Source organism: Mobula hypostoma, chromosome 2 (assembly GCF_963921235.1).
Source record: "Mobula hypostoma chromosome 2, sMobHyp1.1, whole genome shotgun sequence".
NCBI classification, from domain to species: Eukaryota; Metazoa; Chordata; class Chondrichthyes; order Myliobatiformes; family Myliobatidae; genus Mobula; species Mobula hypostoma.
The window spans coordinates 150302603-150328546 of NC_086098.1; the positions used below are offsets into that span (position 1 = coordinate 150302603).

The window sequence follows — 25944 nt, forward strand, 5'->3', positions numbered from 1 at the left end:
GGTGCAGGCCCGGCAGGCTGCAGTTGCAGACTCAGTGGATACAACCCTTTATTTCAACTCGCTCATGCTGAACAAGCCGCCGATTCAGCTCAATGTCATCAGAATCAATATCACTGACACACTATGTTATAAAATTTGTTTTGCTGCAGCAGTACAGTGCAATACATTACAATATACTATAAATTAAAATAAGAAATCATTATTGCAAAAATTGAAAAACATTTACCCTGTTTGGCCAATAAACCATTATTAATCTGCTTTAAGTGTTGTTATAATTGTACCTGCCTTCACAACTTCCTGTGGCAAATCGATCTTTCTCCCTCCCCGGTGTCTGAAGAAGCTCATACCCCATGTTCCCTTTAAATTCCGCCCCACCCCCCCACCCCTCAAACCTGAGTCCTGAGGTTTTAGGCTCCTCTGCCCCAGGGCAAAAAAAAATTACTTGAAGAAACAGCCTGGTAACAGGCTATTACAGCCCACGAGGCTATGCCTCTGTTACTTCCTTGTCAATCATCACAATTGATGTTTTGGTGACCTTTTAACCCACTACGGTTACTCTAAACCTTCCCTCCCACATAGCCCTCCATTTTTTTAAATCATCCATCTGCCCATCTAAGAATTTCTTATACATCCCCAACGTATCTGCCTCTACACCCCTGGCAGTGTTCCACACACCCACCATTCTGTTAAAAAAAAACACCATCTCTAACCTCCGCAGTTCCTTCCACCAATCACCTTAAAATTATGTCCCCTCATATTATCCATTTCTGCCCTGGGAAAAAGTCTCTGGCTATCCACTCTAGCTATGCCTCTTATCATCTTGTACACCTCTATCAAGTCACCTCTCATCCTCCTTCACTCCAAAGGGAAAAGCTGTAGCTTGCTCAACCCATCCTCACAGGACATGCTCTCTAATCCAGGCAGCATCCTGGCAAACCTTGGTTCTTAAATCCAAGCGACATTACAAGCACCCATGAAGAAGCTTGCTTTCTTGTACAGTACTTGGGGCACTTAAAATTTCTTCCGAAGTACTCTTTGGTCTTCCTTATCACCTAGATTTCGTTTTCTTCACCCCAAAGCAAGTAAGTATTGACTTGCCCTCAACTCCACTCTAACACCGACTGCCCCCAGGACTGATCCCAGCATTAGATCACATAGAACAATTCCACACAGTATAGGCCCTTGGGCTCACAAAGTGGTGCTGACATTTTAACCTACTCCAAGATCACACAGACCTCCAATTTCCTCTCCTTCAATGTTTACTGATAATAAACTAACAAACAGACAAAACAGTTCTAATGTCTGAAATGAATTTAAAAACAGGAGCCGTAAAGTAATGCATCACATTGTAGAGCCACAAGTGTTCTCCGCATTGTTATCAGTTGACAATAATTGAGCAGTTAAACAACACATTGTAATTTAGACTGGAATGAGACAGGTCAACCTTGCCATTGTCAAACACATTGTTCCATTCCATGCCTCAGAAAACATTGAGCTGGTCCCTGTGATTCTTCCACCAAGGTAAATGTTAAACCACAAGACTCTACCTGCTCATTAACAAAATAGCCACACAATAATTTTGAAAGCCCAGGGCTCACTGAAACCCCTCGAATATTGAAAGGCCTCGATGGAGCGGACGTGCAGAGGACGTTTCCTACATTGGGCGAGTCTAGGACCAGAGGGCCCAACCTCAGAATAGTGTGTCCCTTTAGAACTGATAAGAAGGAACTTCTTTAGCCAGAGAGTGGCAAATCTGTGGAATTTATTGCCACAGACGGCTGTGGAGGTCAGGTCATTGGGTGTATTTAAAGCAGAGGTTGATAGATTCTTGATTAATAAGGGCATCAAAGATTATGGAAAGAGAGCAGAAGAATGGTGTTCAAAGCAATAATAAAAATCAGCCATGATGGAATGGTGGGCTGAATGGCCTAATTCTGCTCCTATGTTTTATGGTGTTCTCTGAGTGTGGTGGAATCTTTCCTTCGTCAGTGAACACAAATACATTCCTTTTAGTTGTTTTATTGTAGTATTTTGTAATAATTTCTTGTAGCTATTTTCAATCGTAAACAAAGCTCACTTTCAGACAGTGTAGCCCAATATATCTGACAGACTTATACATTTTGTTTACCAAATGCTTTCTGTACCTCTATCAAAAACAACAAAACTCAGCCACTGTAAGAAAACTAGTCACAATTTCCTATCAAAGACATCACTGATTTAAGCAGATAGTTTTAAGGAATTACATAAAAGTTGCTGGTGAATGCAGCAGGCCAGGCAGCATCTCTAGGAAGAGGTACAGTCGACGTTTCGGCCTGAGACCCTTCGTCAGGACTAACTGAAAGAAGAGCTAGTCAGAGATTTGAAACTGGGAGGGGGAGGGGGAGATCCAAAATGATAGGAGAAGACAGGAGAGGGAGGGATGGAGCCAAGAGCTGGACAGGTGATAGGCAAAAGGGATACGAGAGGATCATGGGACAGGAGGCCTACGGAGAAAGAAAGGGGGAGGGGGAAAGCCCAGAGGATGGGCAAGGAATATAGTGAGAGGGACAGAGGGAGAAAAAGGAGAGAGAGAGAAAAAGAATATATATAAAATAAATAAGTAACAGATGGGGTACGAGGGGGAGGTGGGGCATTAACGGAAGTTAGAGAAGTCAATGTTCATGCCATCAGGTTGGAGGCTACCCAGACGGAATATAAGGTGTTGTTCCTCCAACCTGAGTGTGGCTTCATCTTTACAGTAGAGAAGGCCGTGGATAGACATATCAGAATGGGAATGGGATGTGGAATTAAAATGTGTGGCCACTAGGAGATCCTGCTTTCTCTGGCGGACAGAGCGTAGGTGTTCAGCGAAATGAGCTCCTAGCCTGAGCCGGGTCTCGCCAATATATAGAAGGCCACATCGAGAGCATCGGATGCAGTATATCACCACAGCCGACTCACAGGTGAAGTGTCACCTCACCTGGAAGGACTGTCTGGGGCCCTGAATGGTGGTAAGGGAGGAAGTGTAAGGGCATTGTTCCGCTTACAAGGATAAGTGCCGGGAGGGAGATTGGTGGGGAGGGATTGGGGGGGGGGAACGAATGGACAAGGGAGTCGCGTAGGGAGCGATCCCTGTGGAAAGCAGAGGGGAGGAGGGAGGGGTCTTCTGCTGGTGTAGCCCATCCACTTCAAGCTTCAATGTGTTGTGCATTCGGGGATGCTCATCTGCACGTGTGGTTATCTGAGTTACTGTTGCCCTCCTGTCAGCTTCAACCAGTCTGGCCATTCTCCTCTAACCTCTCTCATTAACAAGATACTTTTCCCCACAGAATTGCCACTCACTTGACTTTTCTCTTGTTTCTTGCGGCATTCCCTGTAAACCCTAGAGCATGGAGTGTGCGAAGATCCTAGGAGATCAGCAGTTTCTATGATAGTTAAACCACTGTGTTTGGCACCAACAATCATTCCACGGTCAAAGTCACTTAGATCACATTTCTTCCCCATTCTGCGTTTGGCCTGAGCAACAACTGAACCTTTTGACCATGTCTGCATGCTTTTATGCATTGAGTTGCAACCACATGATTGGCTGATGAGCTATTTGAATTAATGAACAGATGTGCCTAATAAAATGGCTGCTGAGTATAGAAATAAGATCATGTCAAAAAGTATATTCCCCCATATTGACTAGAAGGTGAAGCCTTTCCAAAGGCTATTATATTGAATTGAATTAACTTTATTTCTTACATCCTTCACATACATGAGTAAAAATCTTTACATTAAGTCACCGATTAAATGCGCAATGTGTAATTTATAGTAATTTGTAATACATAATATATACAACAGGATAGTCAACATAGCATAGAAATACAATTGAATTAATCAATCAGATGGCCTGGTGGAAGAAGCTGTTCCGGAGCCTGTTGGTCCTGGCTTTTATGCTGGGGTCCTTTTGCCGGATGGTAGCAGCTGGAGTAGTTTGTGGGTTGGATGACTCGGGTCCCCAATGATCCTATGGGCCCTTTTTACACACCTTTCTTTGTAAATGTCCTGAATAGTGGGAAGTTCACATCTACAGATGCACTGGGCTGTCCGCACCACTCTCTGCAGAGTCCTGCGATTGAGAGAAGTACAGTTCCCATACCAGGTAGTGATGCAGCCAGTCAGGATGCTCTCAATTGAGCCCCTGTAGAAATTCTTTAGGATCTGAGGACTCATGCCAAACTTCTTCGACCGTCTTGAGGTGAAAGAAGCACTTTTGTACTTTTTTCACCATACAGCTGGTAGGTACAGATCACGTGAGATCCTCAGTGATGTTTATGCTGAGGAACTTAAAGCTGTTCACCCCCTCAACACCAGATCCATTGATGTCAATAGGGGCTAGCCTATCTCCATTCCCCCTGTAGTCCACAACCAGCTCCTTTGTTTTTGCTATGTTGTGAAAAGCATGCAAATTCCCAAAGACCAATTTTCTGAAACAACATACAAGACCACATTCCAGTACATCTCAAAGATTAAGCAATTCATTTTTGATCTGATAGGTAATGAAACAAAGCCTTCTTACAAGAAAAATTATTTGGAGATAAATGGAGAGAGCCACGTAAAGAGAATAGTTTGTGTGGCTCAAAATGCACAATCTGTTGTGAAATGGTGTCTCAACTATGCCTAAAAGGATTAGAATATATTTGTCCTTTGGTATGCTAAACCAAGCAGGTAGAACATTGAAGTACAGAGGTCCAGAGATATGCAGCTTGGGGCTAGATTGGCTTTATTCTATTGCTAATGCTTCAAGATTGTTTAACGTCATTTCCAGTACACACGTGTAAAGGAGAATGAAATAATTGTTACTCTAGATCAGAGGACCCCACCCTTTTCTGCACCGCGGACCGGATTAATATTGACAATATTCTTGCGGACCGGACAATGGGGCGGCGGGGGGGGTTGTTAATCACGACCGGAATATAGGTTTTTAAGTCAATTATAAGTCACATAAGTCAATAGTATCATAGCATTTTAAATAATGTTTGGATATTAAACACATATGGTGCGTATTTTCCTCGTATGAACATATAAAATCATTGCAACACACCAATATCGCTGAATCAGTGGGAGCCCTATGCTTGTTTCCCTGCAACAAGACGGTCCCATCAAGGGTTGATGGGAGACAGCGATACTCGAAGGGGTTCCTTATGTCCAGTCTATTTCGCAGTTCAGTTTTCATTGCATTCATTGCAGAAAACCCCGCTTCGAAAAGATATGATGTTGGAAATGGAAACAACGTCTTGTGGAGGTGCTGGCTCTCAGCACTTGCTTCTGTCCTGCTTGCTCATGTTTTTTCCACTCAAAAAACTCAACGGGTTTGTCTTTAAGTGCAGGGTGCTTGAACTCAAGGTGCCAAAGCAGTTTTGAGGACTTCATTGCCTCATTAGACAGCTTGTCTCCACATATCACACACACAGGGGGCTTGGAGCGTGCGAGTTACCGGTCGCAATAAAGCCATGTTTTACGTACGACTCATCGTATTTTCTGTTGAAGGAAGCTTTCTTTTTTGTTTGCAGTCTCAGCCTCAGCTGTCTCTGCGTTATCATCATCGTTAGGCCTTTTATGTCCTCTACCACCTCTTCTAAAGAAACTCTCAAGCGACGTTTGTTTTTTACTCGAGTAGTTGTAGGTTAATAACCGACTGATGACATCACGTGTGTTCAAGTTCAACAGTGCATGACAGGGAACGAGGAAAGGTGCAGCTGACTCATATTGTTTCATATCGCCAAATCATATCGTTTCCTCGTAGCCTGATAGCATATGCTTTGCGGCCCGGTGGTTAGGGACCACTGCTCTAGATCCAGTGTAGCATATTAAAAAATGCACTAAAATAAAGATCACAATAAATACAAAGTATTCAGTTCAGTTCAGGAGATGGGATGTCATGTTTATGTTGTACAAGACAATGGTGAGACCCAGCTTGGTGTTTTATGTGCCAGTGTGGTCACCTACCTACAGGAAAGATACAAGTAAGATTGGAAGAGTAGAAAAAAAAATCTGCAAGGATGCTATCAGGTCTGGAGGATCCAAGTTGTAAGGAAAGACTGACTAGGTGAGGACTTTATTCCTTGGAATGTAGAAGACAGGAGATTTGATAGAGGGGGTACAAGATTATGAGGGTGAATGCAAGCTGGCTTTTTCCACTGAGGCTGGATGGGATGAAAACCAGCAGTCATGGGTTAAGAGTGGAAGGTGAAAAGTTTTAAGGGGAACATGGAGGAGAAACAACTTCAGCCAGAGGGTCAAGAGAATGTGGAGTTAGCTGCCAGCACAAGTGGTGCATGCGAGGCTCGATTTCAACGTTCAAGAGAAGTCCGGGTAGATACAGTGATCGTAGGGGCATGGAGGGCTATGGTCCCAGTACAGGTCGATGGTGGTAGGCAGTTTAAATGGTTTCAGCACAGACTAGATGGGCTGAAGGGCCTGTTTCTGTGCTCTACTTTTCTATGCCTCTATAGTTACACAAGGTAGATTGATTGAATAATCATAAAGCAATGCGAGGTACAGGAGAATCTGTACACAGGGTGACTGACAGCAAATGGTAAAGTGGTGGTGATAGGGGGTGATAGTGGAGGTGTTGCCAATAGCAACCATGCTGCTTGGGAACAATAACTGTTTTGAGTCTGAGTGGGTGGACACTAGGGAGCCTCCTCCCTGATGAGATTGGGACAAACAGTCCATGAGCAAATGCTCGACCTGGTCAGATTCTCAGGCAGTGAATATCACAGACAGCCTCTTGGGAAAAACAGGCTGATGGAATACTCAATGGAGAAGTGCTTTTAGCCATCTTGGGAAGACTTTTAATCTTATTGGCAAGGAAGCAAACAAATAGAAATTACAAGCTGTGATTCAAAAACCAAGTGAAATACTTATATGTACACCCTCATGAAATACTGAAATATACGTACACAGCCTAGGATCAGAGAGCGCAGCCTGTCCCATTAGAATAGATAAGGAGGAATTTCTTTAGCCAGAGGGTGGTGAATCTGTGGAATTCATTGCCACAGACGGCTGTGGAAGCCAAGGCACTGCGTGTATTTAAAGCAGAGATTGATAGGTTCCTGATTAGTCAGTGTATCAAAGGTTACGGGAAAAGCAGGGGAACAGAGTTGAGAGGGATAATAAATCAGCCTTGTTGGAATGGCAGAGCAGACTTGATGGGCCGAATGGCCCAAGTTCAGTACACGCACAAAGATCTCTCAAGTTCACAGAGAACGGTGCAAGAAACAGAACAGAGAAACCATCCAGTGAGCAGCAGCTCTGTGGGCGAAAACGCCTTGTTAATGAGAGAGATCAAGGAGAATGGCCAGACTGGTTCAAGCTGACAGGAAGCAGAAAGCAACTCAGATAACCACGTTGTTACAACAGTAGTGTGTAGTAGAGCATCTCTGAACGCACAACACGCTGATCCTTGAAGTGGGAGGGTTCCAGCCACAGAAGACCATGAACATCCACTCAGTTGCTACTTTATTAGGTCCAGAAGGGATATAAAAAAAATTAATATACCCAGTGGCCACTTTATTATGTCTAGCACTGTACTGCAGCCACAAAACAACACATTTCACAACATATGCCAGGGACGGTAAACCCGATTCTGAACCACATCAATGCATTCTGAAAGGAATGTGAAATACGTCTAAATGAAAGACTTCCTCCTCCCTCCTTTACATTTGTGCCTTTTCCATGTATCCAACCATGCAAAAGCTCTGAAAGGAACAGGAAAGGGGAGGGAAGGGGGGAAAATCATGGCATGAAAGGCATTTGTGACACCTGTCTTTCCTAAAACGCTTACAGCTTAAAGGAATGATTAACACAATAACATTTCACATGCTCTGTGATCGTAAAGAAATGATCAAGTGGTTAAAAAGAACTCTGTGGCTGTGCCAAAGTAATAAATCAAACTGGGGAACAGAAGACAACAGAATTAGACCAAGTGATGCTCGTGTGATGAAGGAAGTGTGTGAGAATGAATTACTAGCAAAAGGAGGACAGGTCAAGGCCTAATGTTAGGCAAGCTTTAGAGCGGTGGTGTCAACTACCAGGGTCTGATGGTCTTTTGAATCAGTTACAGGAGAGGTGGGAAATTGACAAAGAGTCTAGAATTTGTGTGTACCTCCCAAAAAACTAGCCAAAGGGGCTGCCTATTAACAGAGGGCAGGGGACATCACTACACTAAGGTGGGAACTTTGTGCTCCTCTCCCAAGGAGGAATGGGGCAGAGTGTTAAAATAAACTGGATTCAACAGGACTATAGCCAACAAGTTCACTTTGGAGCAGTTTCAAAATTGTGAAAGACTTTCATTTGAAGAACAGACTTCCAGAGAAGAATGGCAGCTTAGCATAACGTTTTACAGTGGTCAGCATTCAGAGTTCAATTCTCGCCACTGTCTATCAGGAGTTTGTACATTCACCCTGTGACTGCCTGGGTTTCCTTTGTGTGCTCCGGTTTATTCCCACATGCCAAGAAGACTACGGGTTAGGGTTAGTAAGTTGCAGGCATCCAATAATTCCATTTAATATTTGAGAAATGTATGCAATATACATCCTGAAATTCTTGTTCTTCGTAGACATCCACAAAAACAGAGGTGCCCTAAAGAACATGACAGTTAAAACATTAGAACCAAACCCCCCCTACTCCCCCTCCCACACACAAGCAGCAAAACAACAACCCTTCCCCCACCCACTTCCGCAGGAAAAAAGCATCAGCACCCTCCACCCACCAATAGCACAGCCCCCAATAAAGACCATGATCTGCAGTACAACAAAAACCAATCGCTCACCCAACAATTCCACTTACCACAGGTGCTCTCTGCCTAACAAAGTTAGGGGGGGGAGAAAAGGGGTGTCCCCTTTCACAGTGAGAGGGGATCCAGGACAACACAACGTGCTGATTTATGGTGTTTATGGCATTCTGTGTTGGTGCTGGAAACACGGCGACACTTACAGGCAGCGCCCAGCATATCATCGGACAGTGTAGGGCATTGACGCAAACAACGTATTTCACTGCATGTTTCGATGTACATGTGACAAATAAAGCTAATCTTTTTCAGTTCTATCATCAAGATAAAAAGAACTCTGAATTCATTTTCTGCTGATCTTTAGTAACTCCAGCATAGCCACTTCTGCAGTTCACATTTGTATCTAATTGCTCCATTAATGTTCAAGGTTATTGTCAAAGTACATACAGTATATGTCACCATATTCTACCTGGAGATTCATTTTCTTATGGGTATTCACAGTAAATACAAAGAAAGACAACAGAATCAGTAAAAAGCCACACACAACAAGACAAACAACCAACGTGCAAAAGACAACAAACTGCAAATACAAAAAGAAAAACAAGATCATAATGAATACAGGTGTCCCCCCGCTTTTCAAACGTTCACTTTATGACACCTCGCTGTTACGAAAGACCTACATTAGTTACCTGTTTTCGCTGAGAAGGTGTTTTCACTGTTACAAAAAAAAGGCAGCGCGTGAAAAAAGGCAGCGCGCGCCCCGGGCAGCCAAGCTCCTCCCCCGGAACTGTACTCTAGCTGGCATTGCTTAAACACGTGCCTGTGAGCATCTGTGCTTTATGTCGATTTATTTTGAGCATCGTTAGCAAAATGAGTTCTAAGGTATCGTAAAAGCCTAAAAGAGCTCGTAAGGGTGTTACACTTAGCGTAAAACTAGACATAATTAAGCGTCTCGATCGTGGTGAACGAAGGAAGGACAAAATGAGTTTGGCTTGAGGAAGTTGACGAAGATGATGTTGAAGAGGTTTTGGCATCCCATTATCAAGAACTGATCGATGAAGAGCTGATGCAATTGGAAGAGGAAAGGATAACAATCGAAACCGAATGCCGTAGCGAACGGACCGAAAGTGAAGTCGTACAGGAACTGAACGTGAAGTAACTGTGTGAGATTTTCGCTGCAATTGACAACAATGATTGCAGAAAAGTACGACTTTAATTTTGAAAGGGTACATAGGTTTAGGGCATATTTGCAGAATGGTTTGAGTGCTTACAAAGAACTGTATGATAGAAAAATGCGCGAGGCTCAGCAGCCAAGCATACTGTCGTTTTTCAAGCCTTCCACATCAGCCACAGCAGATGACGAACCTCAACCTTCAACACAGAGGCACGCAGACATAGAAGATGACCCGCCTGCCCTGATGGAAACAGGCATCAATGAGTTGACACCCCAGTGTCCCACCACCCCAACCTCCGACGACTCAGCCTAACACACCATCATCAGTGTGCTCGCTGTCTTCCCAGTTCCGGTAAGTGATACTACACTGTACATACATTATTTCTACTTAATATAGGCTGTGTATTTTTATGTGTTATTTGGTATGATTTGGCAGCTTGCTAGCGTAAAGGTTACTGGAGAGAGTGTTTCTGCCGACAGCGCTTCCATGAGATTTTCACTACAGTGGACAGTGCAATGATTGCAGAAAACTATTTCTACTTTATATAGGCTGTGTATTTATCATATCATTCCTGCTTTTACTATATGTTACTGTTATTTTAGGTTTTATGTGTAATTTGGCATGATTTGGTAGGTTATTTTTTGGGTCTGTGAATGCTCACAATTTTTCCCATATAAATAAATGGTAATTGCTTCTTCACTTTACGACATTCTGGCTTACGAACCATTTCATAGGAACACTCTACCTTCGGATGGTGGGGGAAACCTGTAATATTGAGAACTTGCATTGTAGAGTCCTTGAGAATAAGTCCATAAGTTGTGGGATCAGCTCAGAGTTTAGGTGAGTGAAGTTATCCACACTGGTTCAGTAGTCTGATGTTTGAGGGTAATAATTGCAAAAAATATATATAAAATAAACAAAGAAATAAATAATCACAAGTTGAGTTGTTGCCTTAATTGTTTTCTGTGGTTCAGAACTGCCACACAAGTACCAGCCAGAACAGGATCACACTCCCAAGTCAGACGTACAACTACACAAATAGATGCCCGGTAAGCATGCTCCTGGGTACGTGGAGGAGAGGGAATTGGAGGGTTATGGGTTGAATGCAGGGAACTGAGACTTGCAGAGAAGGCACTGTGGTCAGCATAGACCAGTTTGGGCCGAAGGGCCTGTTTTTGTGCTGTATCACTCTATGACTCATTGAGGAGTCACCGATAATTGTCAGATCAAACGCAGACATTAGCCAGTCATACTAAAACAAGTCTCAAAGACAAACATATTGCATTAGAAAATAAAAATTTAAATTCAGTACATAAAGCCTGTACTGTTAAATAGTATTCTACAGCCCACGAGGTCGTGCCAACCTTTAAACCTAATCCAAGATCAATCTAACCCTTCCTTCCCGCTTAGCCCTCCATTTTACTTTCATCCATGTGTCTATCTAAGAGTTTCTTAAATGTCCCCAATGTATCTGACTCTGCTTCCCCTGACAGTGCACTCCACACATCCAGCACTCTACGTGAAAAAACCCTACCTATACTTTCCTCCAATCACTTAAACTGATGCCTCCTCATATTAACTATTTCCGCACTGGGAACGATCAGTGAAATTCAAGGATGAAATTGAAACCAAGTTTCATATCACTAGTTCTTGCAAGCTAAAGAACCCACTTCTCTTAGTAATATTGATGAAACACATCCCATATAATCTACACCCAGTAAGAGTCTTTGCAAACTTGAAATCATTGCTATCACAGAACAGATTGATGGCCAAAGTACAACCACAAGCTGTTGACAACAATTTATTAACCTAGCACTTGAAATAATTGGCATTTGAAATGAAATAATCCTAAAGATATGTTTCATGCTTTATGCACAGAAACAAATATATAGCATCTGGTCTTCCAAACAGAAGGTCGATATTTTTAAAATATCCCACAAAAGTTGAGATTTCCCAGTAACTACTCAATTTGATTTCCCATTCCCATATGTCAGTCCACGGTCCCCTCTACTGTCATGACGAGGCCACACTCAGGTTGGAGGAGCAACTCCTCATATTCCATCTGGGTAGCCTCCAACCTGACACCATGAATATCAAGCAACACACATCAAAGTTGCTGGTGAACGCAGCAGGCCAGGCAGCATCTGTAGGAAGAGGTGCAGTCGACGTTTCAGGCCGAGACCCTTCGTCAGGACTAACCATGAATATCAATATCTCTATCATCCGGTGAATACTCCCCCTCCTCCACAGCTGCATGTGGCAATGAATTCCACAGATTCACCACTCTCTGGCTAAAGAAATTGCTCCTCATCTCCATTCTAAAAGGACGCCCCTCTATTCTGAAACTATGTCCTCCGGTCATAGACTCACCCACCACAGGAAACGTCCTCTCCACATCCACTGTATCAAGGCCTTTTTCAATGAGGTCACCCACATTCTTCTGAACTCTAGAGAATACAGGGCCCAGAGCCATCAGATGCTTTTCATATTTCAAACCATTCAATCCTGGAATCATTTTCATGAACTTCCTTTGAACATGGGGTGATACTTGCAAGCTGCACCCAGCACATCCTTAGGTTGTGTGAATATGGTGGGCATGCCCTGTTGCCACTGGAAACATGGCAATGTTTCCTTAGGTCGTGTTTTGATGTACATGTGATAAATAAATGAATTGGAACCTGATTGTTGATTGATTACTGGAGGTATGTCTGGACTCTAAGACCCATACGACCCGAGGCACAGGCTTGACTAAGGACACTAGATGCACAAAGCACGAGTTTTGATGGAACACTCACTTTCTAAGCTGTGAACTGTAAGATCCAGAGGTGAGGTACAAGGAGAATTGAACATTAAACCTACATACAGTACGATGGTGAGGGAGATGACAGAAGGGCCAAACATTGGCCATGTCTTTCAGGGAGTCCATGGTATCAGCAGAATTAAACTATTCCCTTTAACGTTGAAGGAGGGGAGGTGAAATCAGAAGTTGCTGGACTTTTGTTTTACTAGTATTTGTAGGCATTCCAAGAAAAAGAGTTAAAGCAGACAGTTTCTTGAACAAATTGAACACACCAGATAACTTTCAGTGAAAACAAATTTAAAAACCTCCATTCTGATGGCATGAATATTGATTTGTCCTTCTGGTAATTTTTTCCCTTCACCCTTCCCTCTTCTTCAGATGTCCACTCTGGCCCTTTATCTCTTCTCCTCACTCACCCATCATCTCCCCTGGTGTCCTCCTTATTCCCTTTCGTCCATGGTCCATTCTCCTCAATCAGATTCCTTCTTCTCCAGCACCTTGCCTTTTCCACCTATCATTTCCCAGCTTTCCACTTCATCCGCGCCCCCCCTTCCCCATTCACCTGACTTCACCTAACACCCTCAAGCTTGTACTCCTTTCCCTCGCCCCCACCTTCTCATTCTGGCACGTTCCCCTTCCTCTGCAGTCCTGATGAAGGGTCTCAGCCAACTTCATTCATTTCCATAGATATTGCCTGACCTGCTGAGTTCCTCCAGCATTTTATGTGAGCTGCTCTGGATTTGCAGCATCTGCAAAATCTGTTGTGTTTATTAAAAAGTTACAGATGCTAGAAATCTGGGGGGCGGGGGGTGGAAATCAGAAGATGCAAGAAATTCTCAGGTCAGGCTGTATCTACCGGAAGTGAAACAGAGTCAACGTTTCAGGTCAGAGACCCTATAATCAGACTCCTTTACTGTACACATTTAAGACAGCCATTAGATACAGCTCAAGAAACTCCCCAACACAAATGAATACAGGATCCCTGCCCAGTTCCAAAGGAACACTCAGCAATTTAAGTTAAAGATTAAAAATCAAACGCCCTTGGGATAGATCTTACTTTCAAAGTTTCAACTCCAGGAAATGGAATGGATTTACCATTTAGATATTTATTTTACCTACAGTAGTTTCACTCCTCCAGCACACAATCAACCTATGTATGCAAGCTATCCTGTATTTATTTTGGGTTTTTTTTAACATTGTGTTCCTTAGCTAATTGTGTTTTTTTTAGATCCAGAGTAACAATCATTTCATTCTGCTTAGTATTTTATTGTTCGCAAACACAAGGAAATCTGCAGATGCTGGAAATTCAAGCAACACACATCAAAGTTGCTGGTGAACGCAGCAGGCCAGGCAGCATCTCTAGGAAGAGGCACAGTCGAAGTTTTGGGCCGAGACTCTTTGTCAGGACTAACTGAAGGAAGAGCTAGTAAGAGATTTGAAAGTGGGAGGGGGAGGGGGAGATCAATGTTTTGCCTTTTTGTATTTGCACAGTTCGTTGACTTTTTGCACATTGGTTGTTTGTCCTGTTAGGCACGGTCTTTCATGGACTCTATAGTGTTTCTTGGATGTACTGTGAACATCCGCAATTAAAACGAATTGCAGGGTTGTGCACAGTGACATACATGTAATTTGATAATAAATTTACTTTGAAATCCTTTACACTTCTGTACTGGAAAAGGCATAATCTTGAATCTAATGGGTGTATAACATTTTTAAAGATGCAATTAAAACTGCACACTGGCAATGCAACTATGAAATCATCTTAGGCCATACCCGAGTTTGGCTTCTCACCCCTAACTATACAGAGATCACAGTGACTGACAAATCACTTTATAAGACATGGGATCAGAATTAGATCATTCGGCCCATCCAGTCAGTTCTGCCATTCCATCAAGGCCCATTTATTTTCTCTCTCAACACCATTCTTCTGCCTTCTCACGGTAACTTTTGACTCCCTGACTAATCAAGAACTACCAACACACATAAAAATTGCTGGTGAACGCAGCAGGCCAGGCAGCATCTATAGAAAGAGGTGCAGTCGACGTTTCGGGCCGAGATGCTGCCTGGCCTGCTGCGTTCACAAGCAAATTTTTATGTGTGTTGCTTGAAATTCCAGCATCTGCAGATTTCCTCGTGTTTGCGTTTTTAAGAACCTATCAACCTCCGCTTTAAATATACCCAATGAATTGGCTTCCTCAGCTGTGCTTAACAGTGAATTTCACAGATTCACCGCCCTCTGGCTAAAGAAATTCCTCCCCATCTCTGGGTGACGTGAAGTTTCCAGCTTTAGAACAGACAACATTAAGTGAATTTGCCACGAGTCATGGAATTCGGAACATTTGTAAACCGGCAACCCACGCCTAAACCCCGGGACTGGGCGCTGCCTCGCTTGGGAACGAACACGCGAAGCTGTCGGTGATTTTATATTGCCTTTGCAGTCTGCTTACTCCTGACGGGGAGGGGAAAAGGTCAAGTGTTTCTGGTCGTAATTAAACATCCCTCCCCAGCTTCGGATCGGATCTTGGCGAGACATCGCCTCCGACTGCCAACAACTCGGGAGCCGCAGAACTCAGCGCTCACAGCATTACTGGGAGCGAAGGCGAAGCGGAGTGAGGTTAATCAACGTGAGGGAGCCTCTTCCGCCACCAGGTTGAGATTGCGAAAGAATAAAAATCACAAAAGGGAACTGTGTAGCGAGCAGCCCAGCCCACGAGAGACAAGCCTGAACCAAATGCTTTGCCAAACCAGAGGCCTTTTCCATGTAGAGACGCAGCGCATACACCTGACAACCCGAGGCACCTTGCTCCGATGTGGCGCCGAAGCCGAACCGGCTCCCCGTCCCCGTCAACACCGGCGAGCTGGCACACGCCGCCACTCCCCTTTACCTTGTTGAGATGCGGGTTCCTGGTAATATCATATCCCCTCCTCCTACTGTACACCAAAGTTTTGGGATTGTTCTTGATCCTCTGCAGTTCCCAGCTGGGGGTTTCTTCGCCCATTGTAATATGCGCCTGGTTCTTCTTTTATCAGATGGAAAATTGAAATCGGACACAAGAAACTCGAGCCAGTGACGAGTCTAATCACACATCTCGGGGCCTATTACAACATCGACATTTCAGTACAGTATCTATAAATAGCTGCTGCCTCTCTCTCATTGGAAAGGGAGATAAACGCTGTTCCAATCCTGACCTGGCATGACCTTTGTCACAACCTAGTCAATTCGGCGTTCAGTGATGAGCGGCGCCATCCCCCAGATAATGGCTGGGCTTTGCCGTTCCACCGATTCAAAGATTCAAAACTTTCTAACGTCCCAAGTGGAAAGGAGAACGGAATAATTAAACACAAGAGGTTCTGCAGATGCTGGAAGTCCAGAGCAACACAGACAAAATGCTGGAAAACTCAGCAGGCCGGGTAGCATCTATAGTGGAGAGCAAACTGTGGATGGTTTGGGCCAAGACCCTTCACCAGGACAAGTTGAAGGGAGACAAAACCATGAAATTGATTTAATACTGTATTTGGTGGGTTTTGAATAATATTCAGCTAGGCAGGTGCCTTCATGTCCATAAACACAAATGATTTTGCAGATGTTGGAAATCGAGGGTAACACACACAGAATTCTGGAGGAACTCAGCTGATCAGATGGCATCTATGGAAATGAATAAATTGCTGACATTTCAGCCTAGACCCTCTGCTGCCTGACCTGCTGAATTCCTTCATGTCAGTGTTTAACTTTCACATCTCAGTATGGTTTTGCTGATGAGGGGGGTTAACAAGAGAGAGAAAAAATTATTCAGGCCATTGGGCCCAGGCTAGATTGTGTGCTGAGATGGCCTGTACTGTACAGGAGTGGGGGGTTAGGGCTCCAGAGAAGCATCCTCAATTGCTCTACACTGACCTCTGCTGGAAGTGTACAATGTGTCTGCCTGGCAGGTGAGCACTGGATCCGACAGAGATCAAGATGCTCCCCCTTTGCTTAGCCCAGATGCACACTGGAGTAAGTTAATAGCTTACATTTCTGGGACTAGTAAGAGGTTAACAGGGTTGGAGTCTTATTCCTCATAAACATAAAAGGCTGCCCAAATATATTATTGCACCAACCTTGATCACTGGGCCCTGCGGTGAGTGGTATGGACAGCCCAGCGCATCTGTAGATGTGAACTTCCCCCCCCTCCCCATTGAGGACATTTCTAGCAGCAGGTGCAGAAAAAAGGCCTGGAAGATCATCAGGGACACCAGTTACCCCAACCATAAACTGTTTCAGCTGCTTCCATCTGGCAAACGCTACAGCAGCATTAAAGCCAGAACCAGCGGGCTACGGAACAACTTCTTTCTATGAGCTATTAGACTTTTAAATTCACATGTCTGTACATTGGAACGGAGTCCTACCACCAAGATTTTTACTCCCTTACATTGTAGGATGGCTGTAAGAATTAAATAAATTCTAAATCTAAATCTAAAAATTCTAATTATAAGAAGGAAAATTAAGTAGGGAGGTTCAAATGCATGCCTGAACCTTCCTCTCATACCTTTCCTACATTCCTTTCTCCCATGGTCCACTCTCCTCTCCTACCAGATTCCTCTTTGTTCAGCCCTTAACCTCTTCCACCCATCACCACCCAGCTTCTACTTCATCCTCCCCCTGCCGTTCACCCGCCCACATTCCCCCTCACCTGGTCTCACCTATCACCTGCCCGCTTGTACACTTTCCCCTCACCCACCTTCTTATTCTGGCTCCTTCTCCCTTCATTTTCAGTCCTCGTGAAAGGTCGTCGCCCAAAACATCGACTGTTTGTTCCTCTCCACTGTCACTGCCCAACCTGCTGAGTTCCTCCAGCATTTTGGGTGCATTGCATAAGATTTCCAGCATCTGCAGAATCTCTTGTGTTTCGGTGTTTAAGTTTTTGCGAGGTGCTCCGTTGATCGGGGTCAACCATAGATGTTATGTCGTAGGTGTCTACGTTAAATGGAAGCCAGGGCAGTACAATATGGAGAGCAAGCTGTTGCCCATGCAGCAGACTCCCTCTCTCCTCACAGCTGATGAATTCAAGAGACGACAGACACCAATACCATTTGGCACCAGCAGCATCACAGGAGTTGCCAGTCAGCATTGAACTCAACGTAGGACTGCCTTAGGGACTCCAGCTCTGGATTTTTCCCTCGGGGTTTACTCCCGAAACCTTCCCCATGAGTGGGTATATCCGCAAGACAGTGGAGGTTTGAGATCAGAGTTCTCCTAGATGAGCTGCCAACCGCAATTGATGAGCTCCAAATACCAAAGCAAATGGTTTTAGGTCTCCACTTAATGCATCAAAAACCAGGCCATGATGTTTAACGCGAATATAAGCCTTTCTGAATATTTCCTAGTTAATTGTCCAGGAGGTATATTACAGAAATAGGAAAAAAAATCCTGGTACTGTGAGCACAGAGCGTCGGGAGTTCAGGGTTTGATTCCGGTTGCAACTGTAAGGAGATTGTACGTTCTCCCCATGACGCATGGGTTTCTTCCGGTTGCTTCGGTTTCCTCCCACAATCCAAAGTCATACCGGTTTGATGGTTAATTGGTCATTATAAGTTGTCCTGTGATTAGGTTAGAGTTAAATAAGTGGGTTGCTGGGCCATCTGGCTCTATAGGCCAGAAGGGCCTATTCCACACTCAATTTCTAAATAAAAATAAATAAAATTGGGGAAGAAACCATTGAAACATCTGTGATGGCAGCAATTTTAAGTACATCGAATTGGATCCCTTTTTTAACGGATGCAGTCTTGTAGTCTGAACTGCTTTCAACACAGAATATGATCATTCCAAAATCTGCTCCCAAGCGCTATTTATTCAGCTTTTGTTTAAGAATTGCCTTAACACAACATCTAATGTGGAGAAAGAATTATTCTCTCTTGTGGGTGGTGTTTTATTTTACTTGTGGGCTGTGCTGCCCTGCTTTACAACCAAAATAAATAACTCAGTATTTTTTAAATCTTGCGACTTAATTTTGCTTTCAACTCTGTCAAAACAGATTGAATTGTTGGCATTTTTGCATAAGTTGTCCTAAATTTTTCAAATCACATCTGTTGTAAAGTGGCAAAGTAAGCAAGACTTCACGCTTGGGAATTCCCTCCTTAATTTTCTCAACTTCCCTGCCTTCCTTTTCTCCTTTAAGACATTCCTTAAAATTGATCAGTGAATAATCTACTGGAGGAGCTCAGCATTGAGATGTCAATAATCTGTTGATCAAAGTTCAATATTCAAAGTAAATTTATTATCAGAGTGCATATGTAAGACCCTGAGATTCATTTTCTTGCTGGCATTAATAGTAAGTACAAAGAATCAAGGAAAAAGCACTCACAAAAGAGACAGATGAAAAATCAATGTGCAAAAGGCAACAAACTGAGCAAATGCCAAAAAAGTAATAATAATAACAATAAATAAATATCAAGAACACAACTTGTAGAGTCATTAAAAGTGAGTCCATAGGTTGTGGAATCAGCTCATGGTTGAGGTGAGTGAAGTTACCCACTCTGGTTCAAGATCCTGGCGGCATGCTGTTGTGCTGACGGATTGGGGGAGTGTTTGTGCGTTAACGGCAAAGGGTTGATTTTGCAGGTGCAATAGGTGATCAAGAAGGCAAATGGAACACTGGCTTTTATTGCCAGAGGGATTGAACTTAAGAGCAGGGAGGTTACGCTGCAACTGTGCAGGGTACTGGTGAGGCCACGTCTGGAGTACTGTGTGCAGCTCGAGTCTTGTTACTTGAGGAAATAAACACTGGCTTTGGGAGAAGTTGCCAGAGAAGCTTCGACAGGTTAAATCTGGAAATGAATCAGAATCAGGTTTAATATCACTGGCATATGTTGTAAAATTTGTTGTCTTGCGCCAGCAGTACATTGCAATCCATAATTGTAAAAAAAAACTATAATTACAATATAAAATATATGTGTATATATTTATAAAATTAAATAAGTAGTGCAGAAAGAAAGCAAAATAAATACTGAGGTAGTGTGCATGGGTTAATCGACATCCCATCAGGTGGCCTGGGACTATACTTGCTGGAATTCAGAAGAATGACAGGGGATATTATTGAAACATCTAAAATTATGAAAGGAATCAGTAAGATAGAGGCAGGAAAATTGTTTCCACTGGTATGTGAGGCTACAACTAGGGGACTGAGCCTCAAGATTGGGGAGGAATATAGTGAGGACAGGGATGACAAAGTAACACACACAAACTGCTGGAGGAACTCAGCAAGGCAGGGGTCATCTATGGAAAAGAGTTCAGTTGACGATTCTCCAGTCCTTCAGCAGGACTGCAGAAAAGGAAATGAGGTGTCAGAGTTAGAAGCTGGGGGGAAGGGATGGACAAATAGAAAGTGATAGGTGAAACTAAGAGGGGGGGTGAGATGAAGCAAAGAGCTGGAAAGTTGGTTGGTGAAAGAGATACAGGGCTGGAGAAGGGAGAAACTAACAGGAGAAAACAGAAGGCCATGGAAGAAAGAAAAGTGGAAGAGCACCAGAGGGAGGTGATGAGCGGGCAAGGAGATAAGGTGAGAGGAGGAAAAAAAGGATGGCAAATGGTGAAGGAGGGAGGGCCATACTGGAAGTTCAAGAAATCGATGTTCATTCCAGCAGGTTCTGTCCTCAGTAAGGGCCTCACCTTTGTCCTCCTGGGCCCACACCTCAGTGAGTTCCACGCTTGCCATGATGCTGAGCTCTTCTTCCGCTGCCTCCGTCTCTGAGCCTATTTCTTTGGTAAGGACTCCCCACCCCACACTGATGACCCCTTCTTCCATCTTGAACCCTCCTGCTCTTCCTGGACACCCCACTCTGGTCTTCTGCCTGCTCTGGATCTTTTCATTGCCAACTGCTGACGAGACATCAACCGTCTGGACTTTACCACTCCTCACTCCAATTTCAACCTCACCCCTTCCGAACGCTCTGCTCTCCATTCCCTCCAAACTAATCCGAACCTCACCATCAAACCCACAGATGACGGGGTGCTGTAGTAGTCTGGCGGACTGACTCTACCTTGCTGTAGCCTGGTGACAACTGTCAGACACCTCGTTTTACTTACCCCTCAAACAGGATCCCATTAAGAAGCACAGGCTATTGTCTCCCACGTCATCAATGACCTTATTAACTCTGGGAATCTCCCATCCACAATCACCAATCTCATAGTTCCCGCACCCTGCACTTCCCGTTTCTACCTCTTAACAAGGATCCACAAACCCGCTTCTCCAGGTAGACCCATTGTTTCAGCTTGTTCCTGCCCCACTGAACTCGTATCTACATGCTTCCACTGAGTTTTATTTCAGTCCCTTCCAACCTACACCCGTGACACTTCACACGCTCTTGATCTTTTCAACGATTTCAAGTTCCCTGGCCCCAAGCATCTTATTTTCATTATGGATGTCCAGTCCCTATACACCTCTATCCCCCACTGGGAAGGCCTCAAAGATCTCCTTTTCTTTCTGGACACCAGACCCAATCAATTCCCTTCCACCACCCTTCTCCTCCGTCTAGCAGATACTCGCCTGGGTCCCAGCTATGCCTGCCTGTTTGTTGGCTACATGTAGCAGTCTGTGTTCCAAGCCTACGCTGGTATCACTCCCCAACTTTTCCTATGCTGCATCGACCACTGCATTGGTGCTGCTTCCTGCACCCATGCTGAACTCATCGACTTCATCCACTTTGCTTTCAACTTCCAATCTGTTCCCTGCTAGACAGTTTGGGAAAATATTAGTGTTTTAAAAATTCAAAGGTCAAATTAAATTTATTATCAAAGTACATATATGACACCATATACAACCCTGAGATTTGTTTCACAGTGAATTCAAAGAAGCAACAAAAAAAGCAAAGTAATAATAGTAAATAAATAAGTAATAAATATCGAGACTATGAGATGAAGAGTCCTTGAAATTCAGAACATGGGTTATAGGAGCCATTCAGTGATGGGTTGAGTGAAGTTATCCCCTTTGGTTCAAGAGCTTGATGGTTGAGGGGTAATAACTGTTCCTGAACCCAGTGGTGTGAGTCCTGAGGCTCCTGTACCTTCTTCCCAATGGCAGCAGCGAGAAGAGAGCATGGCCTGGATGGCGGGGGTCTCTGATGATGGATGCTGCTTTCCTGCGACAGTGAGCTGTGTAGGTGTGCTCAGTGGTGGGGAGAGCTTTACCCGTGATGGACTGGATTGTAATTATTTATATGATATGAAGATAGGTGGAGGGGGAAGTATTTTTGAGGAAGCAGTGGACTGAGAAGAACAGGACCCTTTTCTGGTGAATTTGGTACTCATGTCTTACATACTGTAAACACAGCATGCTGGATAGTTCACAGTGTGGAGTAACATGTCTGTGTAGCCATTCCAGTGTCTGCCAGTAATGTACTAAATGGATAAATCAGGTTTAAGGTCATTCAGGTTCAAGTTGAAGTTTACTGTTTCCTGTCTGTACATTTATACAACCAAACAAAACAACATTCCTCCAGAACCTGGTGAATTCCCTAAATGTATATCACACAGAACACCTAAAACAAAATATTACCTCAAATAGGCTAATGAATATAATTCAAAATGCATGTAGTACATTTGATATACAATGCAATAAGAGCCCATGATGCTACAGGAAAGATACTAGCATGGATAGATCATTGTCTAATTGGCAGGGGGCAGAGATTGGGAATAAAGAGAGCCTCCTTTGATTGGCTGCTGGTGACTCGTGGTGTTCCACAAGGTCAGTATTGGTACTGCTACTGCTAACATTGTACGTCAATGATTGGGATAATAGAATTGATGGCTTTGAGGCCAAGTTTGCAGATGATATGAAGATAGGTGGAGTGGCAGGTAGTTTTGAGGAAGGGGGGGCTGCAAAAGGACTTAGACAGATGAGGAGAATGGGCAAAGAGGCAGCAGATGGAATACAGTGTTGGGAAGTGTATGGTCTCGCACAGGTAGAAGGAACAAAAACATAAACTACTTTCTAATTGGAGTGGCACAGTAGTGTAGTGGTCAGCACAACGTGTTACAGTACCAGCGACCCAGGTTCATATCCCACCGCTGTCTGTAAGGAGTTTGTACGTTCTCACCGTAACTGCGTGTGTTTCCTCCAGGTGCTCCAGTTTCCTCCCAGAGTCCAAAGACATACTGGTTAGTAGATTCATTGTTCACTGTTAATCGTCCCATCATTTGGCTAGGGTTAAATCGGGGGTTGCTGGGCAGTACAGCTCGAAAAGCCGGAAGGGCCTGTTCTGTGCAGTATCTTAATAAATAAACAAGGAGAAAATTCAGAAATCTAAGGTTGCAAAGGGACTTGGAGGATTTCCTAAAGATTAATCCTGCACCTGCACCTCGTGCAGGATTTCCTAAGATTAATTTATAGGTTGAGACAGAGGTGAGGAAGGTAAATGCAATGTTAGCATTCATGACCAGGGGACTAGAATATAAAAACAAAGATATAATGTTGAGGCTTTATAAAGCATTGGTGAGGCCTCACTTGGAGTATTGTGAGCAACTTTGGGCCCCTTATCTAAGAAAGAATGGTTGACATTGGAGAGAGTTCAAAGGAGGTTCATGAAAATGATTCCGTAGTGAAAAGTTTATCATATGAGGAGCATTTGATGGCTCTGGGCCTGTACGCACTGAAATTTCAAAGAATGAGGGAGGATCTCATTGAAACCTATGGAATATTGAAAGGCCTAGATAGAGTGGATGAGAGAGAAAGTTTGTTATAGTCAAGGAGTCTAGGACTAGAGGGCACAATCTCAGAATTGTGAGATGTCCATTTGGAATGGAGATGAAGAGGAATTTTTAAGCCAGAGTGTGGACTTGGTTGCCACAGCCAGCTGTAGAGGCCAGGTCACTGGGTGTATTTAAAGTAGAGGTTGATAGGTTCCAGTTAAGTCAGGGCATGAAAGGCTATGGGGAGAAAGCAAGAGAATGGGGTCGAGAGGGAAATGGATCGACTCTGATCAAGTGGCAGAGCAGAGTTTATAGCTGAATGGCCTAATTCTGCTCCTATGTCTTATGGCCTAATATACAGTAATAATACCTTCCAAAAGCAGAGAAGTGTGTAGAGAGGGCAGGAGAATGGGGCTGGCTGGGTGATTTTTCAAAGTGGACAGCACAGTAGGGTGGTGGTTGGCACAATGCTTTACAATACCAGTGACCCAGGTTCAATTCCCACCGCTGCCTATAAGGAGTTTGTACGTTCTCCCCCCACCAATCACATGGGTCTCCTCCAGGTGCTCCAGTTTCCTCCCACAGTCCAAAGATGTACCAGTTTGCAGTTAATTGGTCATTGTAAGTCGTTCTGCGATTAGGCTAGGGTTAGTTTGGAGGTTGCTGGGCAGTGTGGCTCGAAGGGCCGGAACAACCTGTTCCATGTTGTAGCTCAATAAATAAATAAATAAATAGAACATACAAAGTTCAAAGTATATATACGTCACCATCTACAACTCTGACATTCATTTTCTTGCAGGCATTCACAGTAAGTACAAGAAACACAATAGAAACAAGGAAAAACTACATGCAAAGATGGAAAAAACAACCAATGTGCAAAAGACAACAGATTGTGCATATACAAGAAAAGAAAAGAAAACTTAAATAATTAAGAAATAAATATCGAGTCGTAGACTCTTTGAAAGTGGGTCCATAGGTTGTAGAATCATTTCAGTGTTTAGGTGAGTGAAGTTATCCACTCTGGTTCAGGAGCCTGATGGTTGAGGGGCAATAACTAGACCTGAACCCCAATATAGAGCTGATGTGCTGAAGGAATCCTTAGCATACTATAATCATTCTGAGATTCCGTGAAATGACCGCATTCCTTTCCCCAAGTTGCTGTATGAGAGGACAGCTTAGCTGATTGTCTAAAGCAAGGGGTCCATTTGCTCAGTAACCTCCTGCTTCCCAGTAAAGGGAATCGTGAAGAGCACATTAATGGGAATGGGATAGAGATAGAGGAGTAGAATTAAGCCATACAGTCCATCATGGCCGATTTATTATCACTCTCCACCCAATTCTCCTGCCTTCTCCCCTTGGATACCCTGACTAATCAAGAACCTATCAACCTCCGCTTTAAATATACCCAATGGCTTGGCCTTCACAGCCGCCTGTGGCAATGAATTTCACAGGTTCACCATAGTTTGGCTAAAGAAATTCCCCCTCAGCTCTGTCCTAAAGGATATCCTTGCATTCTGAGGCTGTGCCCTTTGGTCCGCGACTCCCCCATGAGAGGAAACATCCTCTCTCTGATCACATTCCCAATTGCATTCCATTTGATCTATGAGCGGAGGCTGTGGGAATTCTTTTTCTTTCACGCTGAGCCAAAGAAGGGAAACACAAAAGTACTAATTTCTCTGAAGCAGCTATGAGCCGCCACCAGGAAGGAACAGCAGAAAGAATGCAGACCAGCTGATTACACAGCAAACTGCTGCCGGTGTAGGGACTGCTGAGTGGGAAATATCAGTCTGTTTGACCTGGAGCTGAGAACTCTGTACGGATAGAGAAATCACGCTGCAGACGGTGGGGGGGGGGGGGGGTGCAAAAACCAAAACTCCCTGGATGTTGTGGGGGGTGGGGGGTGGTGGAATTGACACGCAAGTTACTGGCAGCCTAGAGGTGACACTAACCCAGCAAAACTCTGTGGCCAGGCAACATAGAATCAAAATCAGGTTTAATGTCACTGGCGTACGCTATGAAATTTGTTGTTTTGTGGCAGCAGTACTTTGCAATACATAATCATTTTTTAAAACTTTACATTACAGTAAGAAATTTATTTAAAAAAATAAATAAGCAGTGCAAAAAGAGAGGAAAAAGACCAAAAGAAAAACAGTGAGGTTGTGTTTGTGTGTCATTGTCCATTCAGAAATCTGATGGTGGAGGGGAAGAAGCTGCTCCTGAAACATCGCGCGTGCGTCTTCAGATCCCTGATGGCAGTAACGAGAAGAGGGTGGTGGGGCTATAAATTGTTCTGCTAATCACTATACTACCTTGCCGCCCTGTTTGAACAAGGCAGAAATACAAAGAAACTGCCTCACAACAACCGAAGCTCTCGACATTTTGACCCTTTGTGGGGGACCTCACTGTCAGAGCTGTTGTAAAAACCGAGTCAGCCCACGTACACTCCCTTAGTTTTTCTGTTTGTTTTTCTGCTCTCTCTCGACACTGCTAACATCTGACTGCAGCACATGTTAGTAGGGAAGTGGTGTTAGGTAAATTGAAGGGATTGAAG

The 25944-nt window shown here is 43.9% G+C and overlaps 1 protein-coding gene across 1 annotated transcript in view; it reads right to left on the minus strand.

Annotated features, from left to right (window-relative positions):
• me1 (malic enzyme 1, NADP(+)-dependent, cytosolic) overlaps positions 1–16327 on the minus strand; it is a 481492-nt gene extending 465165 nt beyond the window's left edge. Inside the window, exon 1 of the mRNA XM_063040862.1 lies at positions 15616–16327. Coding sequence (XP_062896932.1) covers positions 15616–15729 — 114 coding nt within the window. The 5' untranslated portion in view covers positions 15730–16327. The remainder of the gene's footprint in view (positions 1–15615) is intronic.
• Between the last annotated feature and the right edge of the window lie 9617 nt (positions 16328–25944).